The sequence below is a fragment of the Aythya ferina genome, assembly GCF_964211825.1.
Source record: "Aythya ferina genome assembly, chromosome: 20".
NCBI lineage: Eukaryota > Metazoa > Chordata > Aves > Anseriformes > Anatidae > Aythya > Aythya ferina.
This window is the reverse complement of record NC_140318.1, coordinates 1798629-1819084: the sequence shown is the minus strand read 5'-3', so window position 1 is coordinate 1819084 and position 20456 is coordinate 1798629. Positions and strand designations below refer to the sequence as shown.

Below are 20456 nucleotides of genomic sequence, written 5' to 3'. Positions count from 1 at the left end.
GGCTTACTGCCATGAAGTATCATTAGCCACTTCCTGGGCTCTCCAACAGGTTGGTGTTTTGTGACCACTCACCAACGTAGAAGAAAGCATTTCAGACATTCCTACATAAGAGATGCAGACCTTTTTCCTTTGAGCTACCCACTAGTTCCTCCATCAGTAGGTTAGACCATGGAAGAACCATGGAAAAATTTCTCCTTGCACACTCTGAAGCACCATGTCCTGCTTCCCCTGTCTTGTCTGCATTACCAATCCCTGTTCAACAGAAGCACAGCCACAGCAGCACGTTCACAAGTTCACCAACACATACAGGTTGCTTACAATACACGATCTGCCTCTCCCTTTAGTACGACAGCAAGAACTCCCCAACAGCTCCTGCATCAGCTTTCCATCTGCATCCAATCCAAAACATTTTGCTGAACAAGAGCAACGACACAAAGAGCTGAGGTACAGGTCAGCTGCAGCGGGCACTGTGAACAGACAAACACCCAGCGCAGCAGTAAGGCTGTGGTCGTGCTTTGTGGGGTAGGTCAAAGCTAGGGGCATTCTCCTTCAAGCCAGGTCCTGCCCCAAACCCACAGAAACTCTCAAGCACCAATGCTGCTCATTACGAGTTTCTTACTGTAGAGGATGCTCAGATCTATGAGTTTTCAAAAGATCTTATCTTTATTGAAATAAAGAGTGTTCAGTTAAAACTGCTTGCAAAACCATTCAGCAGCAGAACACATTTGCTGTAGTAGGTGATCCCTGCTCCTGGTCTCAAGCGAATACATAACTCAGCAATTTGCGAGATGAAGGAGAAAAGTAACACGACTTTTTTTACAACAAAAGTCTGTGCTGTAGATAATACATATTTAGTAATTCTGTCTTACAAATAAGAATGTAAATACTGTATTTTAGACAGCATTGAGATCTGTATTTTTCCAATGCTAACAAAAAGTTTTAATTTCAAAGGATTAAGAAGTTTTTAAGAACAAATGCTGTTCTGATTAAATCCCAGCAACTCTTAATAGCAAAATTAACCAACAGCTTCTCCTCTAGAATTTCTTCCTTGAGGTCCCCAGTGGCAGCACATGAGGAAGCTGGCATTTTCAATATTGCAAATTCACGCTGGATATGGTGCACATTAGCCAGTTTAAACATTCATGACTCTCCACTTAAATGCATTTTCTAGTATGTCAGTCTTGCTGCCTCGGTGACTTTTTTTAAAAAAGAGAAAAGATTCACAAGAATTTGGAAGAGAAGACTGCTAGCTAGTCTCTGCTAGCATTATGCAAAGAGCTCTTGTGGTCTCTGCCAGTCCATATCTGCCATCAGACTTGACCACATTCTAGTGCCATTTGGATGACCAGACAATGCTCCAGTCCTGGTATTTTCAGCCTGTTCCTCTGTTACCGTGCATTGTCTCAGTATTCTTCTTTGTCTTAGATCATTATTTCCAGGGAAGCCCGAAGCTCAGTGGCACAGTATGTAATGCCACAGAAGCGTTTAAAACAAAAACTGTGACTACCATTGTAGGCTGCTTAGGAAACAGAAGCCTCCTCTTTGGAAACTCTCCCTCACAATGCTGCAGCTCCGCAGACAGTCTGAGCTGCCCAGAGGAGCAGGGCCGAGCGCTGCAGAGTGCCCTGGCTGCCATCTCCTTTCAGCCTCAGGATGGATTTACTTCAAAGGCACGATAAACCTATGAAAATATTTGAAGTAGTTTATTTAGGCATGAAAGCTAGCAACAACACCCATGATGAGAATAAAAACCAACGCCACATCCACATTAGATGGCAGAGAAGAAGTCAGCCTGACCTCAGCAAACAGCACAAAGCCAGCAACCCCCCAGGATGTTGTTACGAGAACATGGATCCAGCTTCGTTGCTTCCCTTAAGTTTTTACATGGTGCCATGAATTCCTTTAATCTCTCTTCATAGGTAACAATGTCATCTCCAGTGCCGCTTCACTCGGAGCAGCAGGCACAGTCCTGATTCTTGGTTCATTACCAGAAGGCTCCCTCATCTTCACCATTCCCCACTGTTTTCCTTAGGCCCTGTAATTGCCAACCTACCTTGCTCTCTCTCTCAACGTTAAGCAACACCTCTGAACATCAAAATATAAGGCTATGACCAACACCAGAGGCTTGGAGGCAACTTGCTTGCCACAAGCCAAAGGACCGAGCCATTTGGGGGGTTTGTGGAGGTTAGGAAGAAGACATCCAGGTTAGGAAACAGAAGTGCGTGACAGCAACTGCAATGTAAAACAGGGTGCATGCCCATTCTTCTCTGAGGGAAGCAAATAGAGTGTGTAATCGATAGCAGCACTCAAAATGCTCTCAGCTTTACAGGAAGATCAATTTACAACAACAACAAAAATCTCACTTTCTCCCCAAAGCCCCCTCTGTACACTATAGCTGCTAGAAGTAACACTTGAAATTGTTATCGAGGGAAAGACTGTAGAAAAACAATCTAAGTTTGTTTATTTTGGGTCATTAACTATTTTGTGTCTAGCCACATCAGCTTCCCCTGATAACAGGGAACCTGCTGTTCCCAAAAGCAACAGTGAATGTGTTTTTTTTTTTAATTTTATTTTTTTCAAAGAAGGTGTACTTGGGAAGCCACAACACGTCAGGGTATGACTGCACAGATCAAATGCACAGGGCAACATCAAAACCTAAATAGAAAAACAGCTACTTTATAAATCAATGGAATTTCTCCTAAGCTGGGCAATAGGATACAAAACCTTTCAGCCATCAGTCAGCCGTTATGACAGAGCTGTATTACAGTCCTAATGTTTTGCTTACCTGCTTAGCCATCTGTGTCTGTGCCATGTCACTACACCATCATTATTACAGGATACCACGGCAAAGGGAAAAAAAAAAAAAAAAAAAAGAGGGACATGAACACTGAACTCTAATCTTCAGAGCACAAAGAATCTCCTTAGTTTTTACAGTCTAGAACTATATTTCTGGTGGTAAAAAGAAAAAAAAAATCAGATCCTAATGTTCTCAATATAACTGCTTCTACCTACGTAGACCTCTCAGCACAAGAAAAGAAAGGTTACTCCCTGGAATTCAATGGACAAATTTTACCAGACAGTTTCCTGCTTTACCAAGACAAAATCTGCAAGTTAAATTTAGAATGATGATTTCTGCAGGCACTCAGATGTTTCTGCTCTAAATTTTCTAGAAATTGCAAATTAGAAGTTGGCAGACTTTAAACTGACCCAGCATGTGTCTGCTGTAATCCAAATCATATTCTGTTCTATTACTCTGCAAAACTGTTAGGAAAAAATCATGCCTTTCAACACATGGTTTCAGACAAGTGACAGAGACATTCCATTTATCCCTGTGCTGAGAACAAAACTTTAGTGTTTTTTCTTCTTGGAAAAACACCATGAAAATTAAAGCTAATAAAGGAGTCAAAGGCAGCTCCATGGCACTCCAAGCACTGTTGCTCAATAGGACTACTTATATAACTAGGTTCATTTCAAGTGCTTGGGGTAATTTTTTTCCATGTACCACGGGGCAAATATGTCACACTTCTAGACTCTGGCCTCATTCTTAAATCTGATGAGCAGACACGGACCAAAACAGGCAGGTGTCACCAGGCTGCTCTGTGGAAGTGACCGGCAGTCCCCGCAAGTTCCCTGCAGCCCCTGCGAGTCCCTAGCACTCTGCTGCCATTCAAGAGATTTTTTTTTTGCAGCACCATGAACAATAAATTGAATGAAACAGCTCGGAGGTTACAAACTAAAGAAATATGGGTCATTACTTCTCCATCTACTGGTAAACAGACAGTACTACCCAGTGCTCCACCGCTGACCTGTGGGAAACAGCAATCTTCAGCTTAACCTAGCAGCAGGGACTGAAGCATAATAAGCTCTTCCATTTTGATTGCAGTAGGAAGCTCCGATGTGCTTTTTCGTTAGAGAGCAAAACGCTCCCTGAACGTAGCTGTGCGTGCAAGAATTTCACAGCACTTCCTAGCCATTACTTCCCCAGCCCTGGTAACAGGTACACGTTTGATGCTGTTTGCATTTAGAAGAGACCCCATCTCCAAAGACTCAAGTGACATTCCCAATGTCATTGTAAATCTATGGCAGGACTTGGAAAATAAATTAGTTTTTCACTTACCATACACACTAAGCCCTGGAGTGTGCCACAGCCCCCACCCCACCAGCTTTCCACCCCTTACTCAGCCTTCTTTAGTTCAATTTGCACAGACGCTGCGCTGCTGGCTGCCCTCGCTCGCAGGAGCGGAGCCATCCTTTGCAGGCCAGCTTGGCAAAGAGTCCCAGCTAAATGCTTGACAACAATTACCTGCAGATTCATGGCATCCAAATTAGCAATTCAGTATCTGAATATGGGGTGATTAATCTCAGGAACTGAATTCAGAATGTGTCCTATTTTCAGACATCAGATTTTTTGAGCACTCCACTCTTTGGAAAGTCAGACTGACACAGACTCAGTGACCCCCCCCCGTCTTTTTCAGAAGAGGACAATGGAGTCCCTCTTTTGTTAGGCAGCAAGAGGCACACAGTCTGTTCTCGGGAAGAACAGAAGCCAGCAAAATGAGGACATCTCAGGACACCAGCAAGGGCCATGAGCCGTTCAGCAAGGTGAGGGGAAGCTCTGCAGCCCCATTCCATCCAGCAACCCCTTCCTCAGCATCACGCATCGCGCCCTGGACACCAAGTTCCAGCACAGTATTTTGGTTTTGAAGGAAATTAATTTCAGGCACGCTCAACAATTTGAATCCAAGTCAGTATTGACATGAGACACAAACCACAGAAAAAAATCTTTGTCATTCAAGGACCGGTGTCCCGTTTTCCCCCAGATTTTGAGCTCAGAAGATTTCCTCTGATAACAGGCTGGGCAGGAGGAACCCTGCCCCCAGTTCTGGGGCATTTAGCTCATAAATGTTGAGATTAAATCTTACAAATGCTGCTTCTTGCAAGCATGGACACACGTTGAGGGCTTCACTGCACAAGCCTCCCAGGAATAACTTCAAAGGCAGCAGTAAGAACCCAGCAGCACATCATGTTCACATCTCACGGCTGTTACCAACTCTGCCAGAGACAAAAGGCTAAACTTTTTAAAAGTTGTGTGCTATTGGCACCTTAAAGGCTCTCCAAATTCCTCTCCTAGCACCACTGCTGGGAAAAGGAGGAAAAGAAGCAACTTCTGCTTTCATTGGGACATGCCTGTTTCTGTCACGTGGCAAACGTCAGGTTTTACACTGTCACCATGATTTTGCTTTAAAATAACAAAAAAGGAAACCAAAGACATGCAAGTATATGTAGATGCCTACAGACAATGCACATGTAAAAAACCAACTAATTTCTCCTATTAGCCAAGTCACCAACACACCAATTTAGGCCTCAAAGACTTCTGAGTCCTCGCAGTCACCCAGTCACAGCACATTGCAGCCTGCCAGCAGCCCCGGCACAGGGATGCGATGAATTAGAGCCACACACAAGAAAAGACCAAAAGACCAGCGCAGATCCTAGCCTGCAGTAGCCTGTGGTTACTGCGGAGAGCACTGCAAGGGAATCAGGCGGTTGGCTTTGCCACGCAGCATTTCTGAAGCTCTACGTGGCACAGGCTACGGAAGATAGGGGAGCTCACTCCCCTCAGTACAACAAAAGCAGCCTTCACACTAGATACCAGCTGGCCCTCTATGTGGCCCCAACCCCATCAGCCTGACAGCACCTCTCTTACGAACTAAAGAAGAAAGCCGAAACTCCAGGATGACCAGGAGAGCAGATGTCAGCACTTCGCTTCCCCCTCCTGTGCCCACATCACACACCTCAAACAGCATCCCTTCGATGTCACGATCCCTACACGAAGCCCAGCTCTGCCAAAGCACCACTTTCCATCGCTGTTTGTTATGTGACTCTACCCTCCTTCTAAAAACATCTCTTAGGCGCCTAAGAAACAAACAAAAGGAAAGCAAACACAGCCAACAGTTACCGCTTCCCTCGGGCTCCACGCACTCTGCACATGTGGTTCTCTGGGCAATTTTCTCTCCCTCCCGTGAGCAGCACAGCGAGCGCCGCCAGAGCTCCCTGCTCTTCTCCTCCCCCCGCATGAGGCTCCGCAGCAGCCACCGTTCCATCACTCCTATGCTGAATACCTGCAAGCTGTTCTTGTGCTGCAGTGCTGAACAGCCACGGCCCTCTTACAGCATCCACGATGACAGTTTTCTGATCTGTTCCAACATTTTGAAGTATGAAGGAGACTTAGGGCTGTATTTTGTGCATGCACATTATCCAATTATTAACCAATCTGCCAATAAAAACGCTAAACACACACAAAGTCCTTTCAGGAAACATTCCAAACTTTGTGAACACAAGAGGAGCACAAATAGAAACAGAACAAGAAAAAGAAAAGAGAGGAAAAGTACAGCAAATCCCTGTACTCCTCAGCTCTCAGCCAAAACTGAATCTTCTCTGTACCGAGCATGAGACTTGCTACTGTACTGCACGAAGGGGGTGAAGAGCCCCCATTCAGGCACGGCGCACCTGCTAAAGCTGGCAGTGAAATCAGTCGACTCCTGCAAATCAGTAGTGCCCAGTGCAAACAGAAAGCCAGTTTTTATTTTTCTGGCACAAGAGTATGGCGAGTTCCACGTGCAGATCAAACATTTACAAGCAAAAGAAAAGAACCCAGCCAAGGGGGTCACATTAAAATAAAGATTACAGATCTCAGTGTGAAAGCAAACAGTAAGCCTACCATTGAGTCCGTCCCAAGCCCAGATGAGCTCTCCACAAGCAGCTCCTCCAAGGAAGAACTGCAGGGAGGCAGGCTGAGCCAACTTCAGCAACTGCAGAAGCACCGGCGTGATAGTCAAACACTGCAGTAACTGTACAAGCATCAGGAGCAAACGGATACTCAAACTACTGAAGGAACTTCTGGCAGCTTCATCTGGACTCTACCTACCTACAGGCAAATCACTGATCCAAATCAGCTTAATTCAACTCTCTGCTCGCCTGTTTCTCTTCTACCTTAACGTTCTTTCAGAACGCTTGCTTCTTCCAAAATTTCATGGAACTTGACAGAGCCTTCACAGAAAGTTTTGCAGACATGGTGCTGCAAGAATGACTGACATCCTGTAAGGAAAAGACCGATGGCACCTTCCTACAGTGCTGCTGCAACTTCTCACCAGGGGTGGAATGCTGTTATGACAATGACACTATGCTTATGTTGCTTTACTAAAAGCACACTTGGAAACATCTCAACGGAAACCAAAACAGAGGTGTGTTATTTTTCAACTACACAGAAAAATCAGATTCATTTGTAACATGCAGTTATTCCAACACTAATGTGGAATCTCTATTAAGTGGCCTGAAACACTGCACTTACGCACTTGGGAAGTTGTTCAGCTAAGAACTGTAGTTCACCCAACGATGTTTAAGGCAGGCCATATCTCATCTCCCTTTTAAGAATTTCTGTATTAAAGTCAAAGTTTCTCAAAGTTGTGGCTTTATCAGCAGTCCTGTTCAAACCCTCCTTATAAGAAGTTTTTTTCTCCTCTCAACTCTGCAGTCCTATTTTGTTTCTTACTGAAACTTGGCACGAAGCTCAGGCTCCCGACCCATAGCAAGAAATTAAACAACACAGTTTTGCTCATTTGTTTTTGAAAGAGTCAGGAAGTCTCCAGTTTCAGGTTCTTCAGTGTTCTGGCTGAGGAGAAACAATATATGTCAAGCTTCAGAAGCATTCAGTTCTCAATCACTATCTGCAAAGTTAATCAGAGACCTGCCAAAGGCACACTTGGTAAAGTACTCTTGTTATTGGTCTATTACACAAGGCCACGTCCACAAAAACAGACTTTTGGTCAAGAGCTCACTACTTATATAATAATGACTCCCATCTACTTGGAATAAGCCACATCCTACATCCCATGGGCTAACAGAGAAAAATTACTAGATTCCCCCCAAAGATAAAGCAGATGGTAGGGAAACAGCCAACCTACTAAATATTACAATCTCATTCCCACAATACTGTTAGAAGAAAAGAAACATAAGGAAGAAAATAGTTTATTTCTATTTTTGTGCCTTTTCTGATGATTGTTTCAAACAGTACCATCACTATTTAGATGGTGACACTTGTTTTTTTCTAAAACGTGTAGTACTGTGAAATCTCAAAAGGAAAATTATCATATTGGTAAGTTGTTACAGCATAAGCATGCAAAGAAGTGCTCTGAATCCAACTGGTTCCTTAGCAGGAGAGTTTTGACAGGAATGGAGTCCAGTTGCATCCAACCATCTTTTAACACAACACAGTGTAAAAATTATGTATTTAGAAGTTACAACAGCGTCAGGTTTCACGTAATTTGCTAAGACTGAAAATTCAACCAAACTTTTAAAATTGTCAGAAATACCACAGTTGCAAGAGGTTCTTATTCGCCTTCAAGGTGGGAGTCATGATTCTTTTCTCTTACACAAATTTAGACAACTGTGTTCTCTTTTCAGCCTCCTGGCCATCTGTGGAGATGGGGAGGTGTGTGCAGATGTGGGCTCCGAGCAGAACAAGCGACTTGTCTGAGCTCATATTTTTGGCAGCCGCCAATTTCACCCTCACCCACCAGAAGCGGAGAAGTTATCAGCCTTGTCTCCAACCCCCCTTTTCCCAGTGTTTGCCTTTCTTTCTGGCTTTTCTAGAACACTTGTCACCATATTTACCCAAGTACATATATTAGTGGTTTCAAACTAACAGTTTTTGTGACAGAGGGAAACATTTCAGGTCTTTAAAGGGGAACCTGAGACATGAAGAAATGAAATCATGTGGTAAATCCACAGCAGAACCTGAAAAGAAGCCAAATGCTCCCATAATCAATACTTTCAGTTTAATCACCAGACTTCTTCACTAGATCAGTGCTGCTCTGTGCCTGGTTCTGAAGAGTTTATTCTCCGGGCTTTTTATCAATGTCCAGTTGGAGAAAGAACACTCGCAGTTCTCCTGGGCTTGAGCGTGATGCGCCTAACACAACAGCCCCTGTTCCATACATAACAAGTGGCACTTCTACAGCGAAACAGCCACCCATCCTTAAGGTCATCCAAGTGGCATAGCTGACCACTTTGAAGCAACAAATTACATCTCTATACGATTAAATACTGGGACAGCATGACTGGGTAACCAAAGAAGCCCTAATGTATTTGTTAAGTCCAATTATCCAGACATCAAATCAAGAGATCATGAAGCTTTAGGACATTAAATAGCTGCTCCACAGCGCACTGCCCTCTGCCCAGCTCCAGGCCAGGCGTAGGACCAGGTCATCAAGAACATAAACAGCTGGCCCTTAAACTTGGCTCCAAATTGATTAAATGTTAACACACATTAGTCAGCACTTTTACATCAACTGATTACACGTTATTTGTTTCTAGGGTTAAGAAAAACATCCACAACCCAATTCTATTCATCTTATCTTGTAAGGTTGCCCGGTGGGACCCTTTATCACCACGCTACATGCTCTAACAGACACACAGACCCAGCAGCGCTCTGGACAGCTGAATCTCCTACCACAGAGAAATCAAATGTTGTTTTTTTCTGTCTAGTACAAGCTATAATCTTTTTTTTTTTTTTTTTGAAATGGACTTGTGCAACCTTTACTGTAGACTTCCATCCAGTGTCCAGGTGATGCATTTAGTACCACCATTCGGGGTTTTGCTAAGCAGGCTGTAAGAAGAGCGGCTGTTCAAATTAAATGCCTTCTTTAGTCCTGCACATACTAGCCAGCAGTTTTAAAAGCTTCACCCATTTCAACAACATCAACTAAATTCAGCAGGATGCAGCATGCTGGCTTCTTTTCTTGCTCAATTTTGTGTATGCTTTTAAAAGAACAAAGATGGGAACACTCAAGAGACAGCACGTTTATGGGACAGGTTAAATAGGTAGACAGGTAACAAAGTTTGGGCTGCTACCTCATAACAAAAGCCAGTGCCCTGCAACAAATAGCAAAATTTTTCATGCCTCCTCAAAGGTTAACTCTGTGACTTTACAAAATCCACAGCTAAAGATCCTCCCCCTAAATATATATATATATTTCAGTTTCAGAGTGTTGTTGCCACTAGGATAAACCCTTCTGCAGTGAAATCTCACTAGACAAGATCAGCAGTGTTGCGTGCCCATGAAAATCCTGCTCCCAAGCCTCAAGTGTGTGACTGCTTTGCCAAGGCTCATTTGTAGAAACAGGCAGCCCTTGTTCCCAAACCAGCTCTGCACAGCACCCGTGTCTGTGCTTCACGCTCACCTGGAGCCCATTTGTGCTTTTCCAGGAAGACAGACACTGCCAGCTGAGAGCTATGATTAGGGGAAGACTCTGGTTAAGGTTATAATCATCTGAATTAATGCAATAGCTTGGGAGAAACATTTCCCCATGTAACAACATACCTGTGGCTCAGAGAACACTAAAAACACCTCCGGGCCCAGCACTTAAAACACTGTACTAATGCTCTGCTTTGCTGTGCTACAAGTCAAACAAGTACCTTTAGTGAAAGTGTCTCCCCTCCCAGGAGTCAGAGGAAGGAGAGAAGTAAAGGCCTCCCAAACCAACTTGTGCTTCTCTGCTCCTGCTATGGGACACGAATGCCTGAGAGGCGGTGGCAGCTCCTCACCACTGAGCTCATTGAGTGCTCAGCTTCGGTCACTGCTTCGCCTCTCACACCACTAACTATATCGGGAAATTCAAGGTCTAAAACCTTAATGGATATTGTTTTCTAAGATTTCTCGAGGTTCTTTGACATCTCTTGACCACCCACTAGTGAGAGTGTTGCTCCCAATCAGCTATTCAAGCATTTAATTTTTCAATAAAGTCAATTTAAAGTAAATGCACAATAAGAATGTGAAGCAGCAAAATTTAATTTACTGTGATAGCCAGACATGCCCCAATTTTATTTTATTTTTAAGCATACAATTAAGAGTAATTCAATTCCCCTATGCAGATATTAAATGGAAGAGAAGCATTGCTGTAAAAAGAGCTTAGTACTATTGGTACACAAACCTTACGACAGATAAATTAGAGCCTAGTAAAACAGCATATAATTTACATTTTGTTATGTCAATCACAAGTAGCATCTTGAGGCTCTTAAGCAGTATGCCAAGCCACAACATAAGAGCACTGCTTTAATTCAACCCGTGCAGCAGGATCACTTAAGTTTCCCCAGTCTGAGAGATCTGCTAAACTGAGGCAGCAACTGGATTTCCTAAGATTATTCCTCCTGTAGGCACCTGTAGTTTGCCAGCACATTGAGAAAACATTTTACTACGAAAGAGAAAAATTTTGCCTAGCTATGAAAAAAATCAATTAAGTAAAACAATGAGGGCATGGGTTTTAATAATCCATGGTCTTTACCACTTGAGAAACCAATCAGCAAATGTGCAGATGGCCCAGTAACAAAGCAGCCTCGCTCGGCTGCATGGAAAATCCACGCGTAGGATTAGGCTCAATTCTTGCTTTTAGCTGGCAGAGCAGGAGGGAGGGAGCAGCTCAGTACCATGCTTTACATACCTTTCAGTAGCAGCAGAACAAACCACATACTCTGAATTTTTTGTAACATTTCTCCTATACCCAGCACCTTTTCTACATTCCTATGGTGCATAGGAAATTAACGGAAAGGTCAGTATATGCCTTGCAAAGCCGAAGTATGAGTACAAGGCAACAGACCAACACGGAGCGAGGTCCAAACCCTCCTTCATTCCGTGATGTTTAACATTAAAGGACTAGAAACATAAGGTAATATAGCTACAAAATAAAGTCCAAAAATACAAAGTGCGAGAAGTCTAACTCACTCATATCATTCGCAACAATTCTTATGCATGCCTTTTCTTAAAGGGACATCAATTTAAAGTTTTTTGAAAAAGCTAAATAGAAACACTGTCTGTGAGCTGACACAGTGCATGCGCCACTATCTATGTCTTCTGTCATCATTGCGCTGTGAAAGACTCGCACATAAGAAGGAAAAACTATACAACTGCCAAGAAATGCAAAAGGACAACTGAAGAAATACTGTCTCTTGTCTTGTAGTTTGTATTAATCATTGCTTTTAATAAAAATAGAAGCAAATATTTTCAGGTAGGACAGCACAGGCTTCTCTTTCCTTAAATATCAAGTGCTAAGTTTCTATTTGCCAAGTGCACACTGCAAGTACAACATACGCAGTAAAACTATGATTCCTGTAGAAACGTTTGAGATTTGCATTTTTCTGCCATTTAAATCTGTAACTGTAATTTTCATGTTGCTTTAAGCAGGATTTTTCCCTTTAATTTCATGGCTGCGGCGTATACAGCAGTAAAATCACCTTCACTTGCCAATATTGCTCAGTTTACAGCAAATCCAGGACACTGCCTCAGCCAAGTGCTCCTCATGCATATGTTGTCAGAACAGAAAAGCCTCCTCTCCCTGACCTCGATACAAAATAAGTTACAGAAATCAAAATGCGGTGCTCCAGTCCTCTGCTGGCATGGCTACATTTATCTTAAACCCTAACCCACCAACAGCTGCCAGCTGCCATGTTCAGCACAGACAGGACCCCGGCCTGCACACCTTCTGAGCGCCTCCTGCAACGCTGGCACCTCTGGGGGATGCTTCCCCTCCCTGGCTCCAGGTATTCGCCCTCATCCAGCCCAAGCTACAGAAATCCTCAAACTGCCTGCTTTTCTTGCAGCTCCATATTTATACTCACCCCTAGAAGCGGCCAGCGTGCCTACACACATCAGCACAGCCAAGGACGAGACCCTGCAAACTTTTCTTTCTGTTCCAACAGGTCCGTCAGTGAGCACGCTCACGGTGGCTTTTTACACACACGCAAGCTTGTTAACCAGCCAGGGCATTTCCCTCTCCCTTCTTTCCAGCCATGGACGTGCTCTTCAAAGAGCTCTATTTACATGCCAAGTTACAAAGTTCAGCTGCTTCCAAAGCAACGTGGAAAAAGTGCAGCTTTTATGATTCTACAGTGAGGCTTTTTCACAAGATGAAGCAGCCTGGACTAGCTCCCCCCTCCCCTTTTTCCTTTACTCTCCCCTCCTCCCCCAACAGGCTTCACTTTTTAGATGAGACAGTTCAAAAAAATGCCTGCCCAGCCACAGACCTTGGAGGAACAGAGTGGCTTCAAAAGAAAAGAACTCTGCAACCTTAAGCATCACTGCTACCGAATGAACACCCATGGGAAAGACTCTGCTCACAAGCTGGAAACCAGTTCCCAAACTCTGCATCTGCACCGAGTTTCAGTTCTACGCTAATATTTACGGAAGGCATGCCTTTTGCCCTCTGCTCCCACACTGCTCCTCTCCGCCCAATGGCTTTCTATACGATTGCTTAGCTAGCTCAAGACTCTGTTGTAGGGATCTGCACACGAGGTCCACCTTGTCTTACACCTTTCCACTTGCCTACCACTTCTTCTCACTTGCAATTGGTTTTACAGCAGCAGCAACCAGAAGCAGCTGGAATTCCATCTTCTAGGACAAGCCACGAGGCTGGACTCAGCAACCTTCAGTCACCAGCTGGGGCTCACCCAAACACAGGGGTATTTCTAGGTAGAAGTTTCATCCAGTTCCAAGAAATTCAGTCCTAGATTCCTACCTTCCATTTAGCCTGTGAACCCTTGGGAGCAAGACCTGGTGCTTCCTCAGCATCCTCTTTGGGAGGAGACGACAATACTGTCGATAGTTCAATAATAGCGATCGGCGTGGACAAACGGCCCTTTTATAAAACAGGAGTAAGAAACTTTGCCAGAACAAAAGATTCTACGAGGAATGCGAAAACAGCACTAGACTTGTGCTATCAACGACAAGATAATGAGAAAGAAAACAAAATATTAAAGCCTGACCATTAGCGATCCGTACCCACTCTTTTCCCTATTCCTTCCTTCATTCTACACTAATGTGAAGCAGAAGACAATGATTGGAAAGTTCCAGAGAGACAAAACGACACACGCCAAGAACTTCCAGAGTCCAACTTCCTAAAAATGACCAGGAACGTAGTACAAGTCACAGCCAGCCCGTTTGCTGACACGGCCTTCTACTACTTCTTCTCCAGACTGGCAGGAAATAACCTCAACCCATCCTTTACACATTTTTGATGGCCCATCTAAGAGGCAGACTATCCAAATTCTTGGAGAACTCTTCTGCTTTCTGAGAGGCTGCAAGCAACCAGCACACACTTGTAAAGGAAAACACCAGTACAACCTCTATGGACACAGCCTGGCCTTACTCATTCCCTCAGATATTTTCAAGGCCTCCCCCTGTCCCCCAGCACAGGCAGCACTTTTCCACCTTCACTCCCTTGCTGCAAACACCAGGCCCTCTCTGCCTCCTCAGTTGCTTCCTTTGGGTCTCCCAAAGAGAGGTCATCACATCCTCAAAACCAAAATACAGCGAGACCAAAGTTTTCAGAGTCCTTCCTTCCCTGTTCTTTCCAAGAACAGATAATTATTCTGCACGAGTGAAGGAAGGGAGGTTAACTTTCTGCCTTTACTGGGTTTCAGATGCTTGCCAGGACACACGGCTGTGTAAGCACAACTATTTTGACTTACGTTCCAGTGGTGCAAGCACTTTTTAGAACTGGAGATCTGAAACACCTTACGTCACGTTATGACCACCTGACAGCAGCGTGCACCTCAGTCTTCCCTCGCCTTAACCACGCTCAGAAATGTTAAGTCTTCTGTAAGAAATACCCTAAGCCTTGTATGGAAAATGAAAGGTCTGTAGGACACAGCCACGCAAATTCAGACCCATCCCAACTCCACCATTTTACCAGCCCTTCCAACGCTCTGCTCTGTGCTCTTTGGAGCAGGACGTTCTCCCCGTCCTTTCTGGGATCGCACAGCGCCGTGGGATCACCAGGGAGCCCTTTGGCCGGGCAGCGGCACATCCAGCCCCACACAGAACTGGCGTTTTGCCCCCCTGGGGACCCTCCAGCGGATCCCCAGCCTCAGAACTTCTCCCCTGCACACCAAGCAGCGGCTCCACAGCCCCCGGCGCGGGGCGAACCCAGGAAGGGGAATAAAAGGTAACAAACCCCGACCCCAACCCGACCCCAACCCCAGCGCGGGGCAGGGCGCGGGCGGCTCCTCCCGCACCCCGCGGGGCTGCGGCGCTGGGGGGGCCCCGGGGACGCACCGGGGGGGGGCCGGGGCCGGGCTCCCCCCCCCCCGCCCCCCGCTGGCCCCGCGCCGCCCCCAGCCCCCCCCCTCCCGCGCTAACGGCCCCTCAGGGCGCGCGGCCGCACCCCCCCTTCCCTCACATCCCTCCCCCCACCCCAACGGTCCCAACGGTCCTAACGGTCCCCACGCCCCCCCCGCCCCCCCCCCCCGGCCCTAACGGCCCCGCCGCCCCCGTCCTGCCCTTGCCTGCTGCCCGCAGTGCCCGGTGCAGTGGGCGGAGCGGTGCCCGGCGCCCGCCTCCCCTCAGGGTAGCACCGAGCCCCCCCCCCCGCCACCCTCACCCTCAGTCCCCCCCCGTCCCCGCTCCCCCCCCCCCCCCCCTCACCCCGCCGGCCGCCGGCCCCGCCGCAGCCCCCGGCCCGGCCCGGCCCCGTCCGGCTCCTCCGGCTCCGCAGCGGCGAGCGGGGCTCGGGCACGTGACAGCGCCCCGCGCCCCCATAGGCTGCGGCTGCCGGGCAACGTGAGCCCGCCCCCTGCCTGCACCTGAGAGGGAGCCTTACGCCGCCGGCGTAGAGGGATGCCGCGCAGAGTGCGTAGCGGAGCCCCGCCGGGCCGCCCGCTCCTCCTCCCCTCCCTCTCTCTCTCCCTCCCCTCACCGCGGCGGCCTCGCGGGGCTGACGTAAAGGTGCTCGGCCCGGCCCTACCTGCGGCCGCCGCGCCCCGCGTACCCCGCCTTGGCCCCGGCCGCCGCCCGCGGGGAGCGCTCCCGGCGCCTCAGGGAGCTCCCGCGGCCGTGCGAGGCGGGAGCGGCCGAGCCCGCAGCTCGGTACGCCGCTTGCGTAAAGCCCCTCAAAGAGGGCAGTGTTCCTTACGGAATCTCCGTAACGCCGCCGAGGCGGGCGCTGCACCTGAGAGGCTTCCCGTTGCGCAAGTGGCGTAGGTGCCGGCGTGCCGTGCGCAGGGTACGCAAGCGGCGCGGCGGGGCCTGGCGGAGGCGGCCGCAGGTGCGCGCGGGGAGCCCCGGCCACGGCCCCTCAGAGCGGGGGCGCCGCGGCCCCGCCTCAGGGCGCCCCTGTGAGGGCCGGTCCCGGGCCGTGCCCGTCCCGTCCCCGCCCGGCCGCTCGGCTCTGACAGGGCCCGGCCCGGGGTGAGGTGTGAGGTGAGGCCCCGGTGCTTCCCCAGCCCCTCGGTGGGAGGGAGCGGCCTGCGCTGCGCTGAGGAGCGGGGTGACCGTGCGGGCTGCTCGCCACACGGATCCCGCAGCGGGTGTTAGGCCGTTAAAATCAGGACTTGTGGGTGAGCCTGGGCAGGGTGGGCACCACAAGGAATACAGCGTGCGGTAATACACGTCTTTCTCCTCTAGAAATCAAGACAAAGGCTCACGTTCTCAGTTCCAGTTAGATTTCAGCTGCCCTGTGGTAATTCTTCCCAGCCCCAGACATCTGACGGTTCTAGAGCTCCATCTGCCACGGGCACTAACACAAAGTCAGAGAGAGAGTTCCAGTAATGTGCTTCAAACGCTTCAGAGCAGTGCTAGCATGCTGAAACCTTTAGGTATGAGGAGGGAAGGTTGGGTCTGGGTTTTTTTGTTTGTTGGTATGCGTGTCAAAGAACCTCAGTGCTTCTGCTTCAACATTCAAATGGCCAATATCATTACATTTGAGTGCCTCAAATGAGGATATTTGACCCATAATTTGTGCAAAAATATTATTTTTTCCTCTCAAGACTTGGCACTCCAGGATCAATGTAAGAGACAAATGTTTCCAGAGCTGTTTGCGTGAGCGCTTCAAAATTTCTGCAAGGTTTTCTAGTTTAAGTGCCTTTCAGGCTCAGCTTTGAACATATTAGTTCATGGCGATTGTACTATGTAATATAATTTCTCACACTTTTCAAAACCAATTTTGCATAGGCTGCAGGGATGAAAGGCAATTGACTGGGGAGTGCCATGCCAAACTAATCAACGTGCAACATGCTGTGCTAAAGCAGCCTGTGAGGGAACTTTGGTAAAAGGCGGTAGTTTTTGGAATTCTGCAGTGCTGAAGATAAGCAGTAACGTTCATTCTAAAGAGAAGTAGAAAACACACGTGCATGAATAACTTTACATGTAGTGGGAGGCCTAGCTTGTTCAAACTGAACCGCTGATAGTTTGTAGGCTTCTTTGCAAGGCTGTGGTGTCAAGGGGATGCTTGAACATTATCTGGTATTTTTGAATTTTCCCAGCATCCCCTAAACAACTGAGGGAATCACAAAGGCTGTAGAGACACAGAGACAAAAAATGAGCTGAAGCACTTTGCCAGAGGTAACACGCCCAACTCACGTAGTCTGGGTTAGACTTCCAAGCTGAGTATGGAAAGGAAACTCACAACCTGAGTACTGCACAGCGATTTCTTCTTTCTCCTGAATGGTCAGACTAGCTGAGGGTGGTCTGACTTGTGCTGTGTAGATTTTGTACTGTGACAAGTATATAATGGGATATAACCAGTTATATGGAAAAACATACCGATCTGAGATGTTAATGTAGAGCACACAGAGTAAGTGACTGAACTCTTCTATTTATTTCAGAGACATTTAATATAGAATTAGCTTGTAAAAATATCCATGCCAAGACTGATTTTACAGCTTGCAGATCTCGTATGTGGTTATGTTGCATTCTGTACATCTGATAATTTTATTACCAGTATTAAATAAAAAATAGAGGAAAGGAAGGGGTTGGTATATATGACCAACAGTTCTCATGGGGACCGAAACCAACCAAACAAAAGCCAGAATAACAGAGGAACTCTTTGCAAGAAGCTGTTGATAGTTACTGATTTTAAGCTTGGAATGAACCAGGCACTGAGATCCTGTGAGGCAGCCCCATGGGACGGTGTACTTGGATGATCCAGCATCAGCTACAAATGCTACATTGAGGACTAAATGGCTATTAGCTATAGCAAAGAGAAAAATCCTACGTGAGCAAGGATGAAATGTAACCTATCAATTTTCAAGTGTCTGGTATTGTTTACAGACAAATGGGCATGTTCACATAGTGCCTGAGGGAAGAGGCATTCTCTTGTTATAACACAGAAAAGAAATCTCTGTTTGAGACTTGCCATTGTCCAGTGACCCAGTTCTTTACAGGTTTCAAATTCTGCCTTCAGACATATGTACCAAAGTTAATGGGATTTGTGCAAAAGTATCTGAGGACAGACTTTGAATTGGAAAAAAAAAAAAAAAGCTGTTTGAGGCATATATTTTAGAAATCTTCATGAAAAAAAAAAAAAAAAAACAAAACAAAAAACCAACTCTTTATATGTGCAATTAGTTTCTTCAGGTTCTAAGAAATAATAAAAAAAAAAAAACCAACAAACAAAAACAACAGAGAATTTGAAAACGAACTTGTTTGACTTTACATCTTTTTAACCTATAAAACCAAATAATTTCATGTGCTTAACTTTAATTTCAGTGGGAGTAATGACATTTAATGTGACCGTTTGCATGCTTTGAAGTTTGGCAGTGTCTGAATACTTTCCACACAGGAGACTTGGATTTAGACAGGTGATAAGTTAAGATGATGGTTTGCAACTGCAAAGTATTTTGAAGAAAATACTGAAGTTTGACAAAGCAACTCATCTTTAATGATAGGAATGAAGTCAGAAACAATTCCATATAATGTAAAACAACGTCTAGAGCTTTGTTACATCTTGTGTATTTGGTTGTAAGGAGAAAAGTAACGAAGGGAAGTAGAATGCCAAAGGATACAGGAAACAAAGTGGAAAGTCATGATGTCATCTGGCTTCTACAGGAAAAAAAATAAAAGAGCAGAAGGTGAAGGTTAAAGGGTTGTAATATAAGCAGCATGAAGTAGATGGAGAGTGGATTAAAGCTGTAGTCATGAAAGGTAAACATAAAACAAAGTCCCTATTTTTGTAGGGCAACTGTGCAGATATTAAAACCAATATTTCTGCAAATCTGCATTAAAATCAAAAGCTCAGTACCTGTATAGTCAATTTGTGGTTGTGGTCTGGAGTGCGGGAAGGGAAAAACCAGCATCTCAGAAGAAGGGAGAGAATCAAACAGATGACTTTCTGGGGTAGAGGGTACTTAAAAATCTCAAATCTATGCTGCAAAACAAATGACAGTATGTGTGAATCTGATTCTTTGTGTACCTAAGTCATTACTAAGAGTTTGACAGATTACTCACTAGTATTTTGTGTAATCCTGAACGATAGTTGTTTAGTTGTTTGACTTTGGACTGGAAGCAAAGGAGATAAAATTGTACTGGAGGAAAATTAGACTCTGAGGGGAGAAATCATACAGTGAAATGTGCCACAGTGCTCTTCAGGTCCCAGAGCAGGCTCTGTGGGGTTACATTTCAGAGATCTTTTTAGCGATAGGGATGAGGATCAGCCTGAAAAGCAAGCAGAACTGGAACCAAGTAAGTGGGAAACACTTTCAGGTTATGACTAATGCAATTATTAGAGACTACTGCATGCGCTGAGGTGGATTTAGCTTCAAATAAGAACAGAAGCTATGCCATGTGTGATTGATTCCAGGTTGGGTTACAATTTAGAAGTGCAATTAGTGAGTCATTTGCTATTTTGTATCAATTATTAAAAACAACAAAGGTCTAGGTTAAAAAAAAAAAGGTGCATATTCCAGTCTGTGCTACTCTACCTGTTAATCTTCTGACTCCATGTCTTTGTTTAATGTCTTAGCTTTGCAGAGTGTTGTGATGTAGTGCTCCTCCTATTAACAAGTGAATTTCTGAGCTCTGTACCAGCACTCAGCATATCAGTCCCTTTGGTCTGCCCCCATCACTGCATCCCTTACTCCTTTCTTTGGCTAGAACCAGCCCAGGTGAAGTTGTCTGTAGTGAACCTGCACATCAGCAGCTTCCTGAACCAAAAGTGCTTTCATCTTGTCTTTATAGATGCTGTTTAGGACACGGCGCAGTGTAGCTAGTCTTGGGCATCCCAACATCTAGCTGGTTCTGCGGGCTGTGCTGCCGTCAGTCCCCTTGTTCCCTCACCGCCCCCTGGCAGCTGCTGAGCCTGTAACTCCAACTTTCCACTGGTGCTCATGACAAAACGCAGAGCAGTGAACAGCTGGCTTTGAAACTGAGCATGCTTATGCAGACGTCTTTTCTGCTGAGGTTGTTTTGTTGTGGCAGGTATTCCAGGTGTGTTTCCTGAGAAATTAAAGCTATGGAGTTAACTTAATACTTTTTTTTTTTAAATACCTGTAGCGTCCCCCAAGAGGGGAAAGAGAATTTTTTAGGACTGTTGCAGTATTGCTTATCACTTGCATATGTTGTCACGTGTGAACATAGGTCAGTGTGGAGGAAAAAAAAGTAATTTTGATTCTTGTCTCAAAGTGTTTCTGCAAGT

At 45.9% G+C, this 20456-nt stretch overlaps 2 protein-coding genes and 1 long non-coding RNA gene across 26 annotated transcripts in view; 1 reads left to right on the top strand and 2 right to left on the bottom strand.

The window, feature by feature from the left end:
- The window catches only part of STRBP (spermatid perinuclear RNA binding protein), a 79435-nt gene extending 63373 nt beyond the window's left edge, over positions 1 to 16062 (bottom strand). For 16 of the 20 annotated variants that reach the window (XR_014684933.1, XR_014684934.1, XR_014684935.1 and 13 more), the window contains exon 1: positions 15473 to 15549. The gene's annotated coding sequence lies outside the window, so the exon portion shown is untranslated. Of the gene's footprint in view, positions 1 to 15333; positions 15353 to 15472; positions 15550 to 15791; positions 15882 to 15959 lie in introns of those variants that run through there. The other 4 variants (XM_084493754.1, XM_084493761.1, XM_084493757.1 and 1 more) reach the window with 4 other exon arrangements.
- The window catches only part of CRB2 (crumbs cell polarity complex component 2), a 126811-nt gene that overhangs the window by 48137 nt on the left and 58218 nt on the right, over positions 1 to 20456 (top strand). Inside the window, exons 4-5 of one of the 4 annotated variants that reach the window (XM_084493725.1) lie at positions 12751 to 14684; positions 14775 to 14993. In XM_084493725.1, the coding sequence (XP_084349851.1) occupies positions 14678 to 14684; positions 14775 to 14993 (226 nt within the window). In that variant the 5' untranslated portion in view covers positions 12751 to 14677. Of the gene's footprint in view, positions 1 to 12750; positions 14685 to 14774; positions 14994 to 16032; positions 16050 to 16090; positions 16247 to 16450; positions 16642 to 20456 lie in introns of those variants that run through there. The other 3 variants (XM_084493728.1, XM_084493727.1, XM_084493729.1) reach the window with 3 other exon arrangements.
- LOC311421885 lies at positions 17672 to 20003 on the bottom strand. Of its 2 annotated transcripts, XR_014685096.1 has the most exons (4): positions 19744 to 20003; positions 19065 to 19190; positions 18829 to 18865; positions 17672 to 17978 (listed from the first exon to the last, which is right to left on the bottom strand). It is a non-coding gene; the product is annotated as an uncharacterized lncRNA (long non-coding RNA). The 2 variants fall into 2 exon arrangements; XR_014685097.1 differs by lacking the exon at positions 17672 to 17978 and having other exon boundaries at positions 18584 to 18865.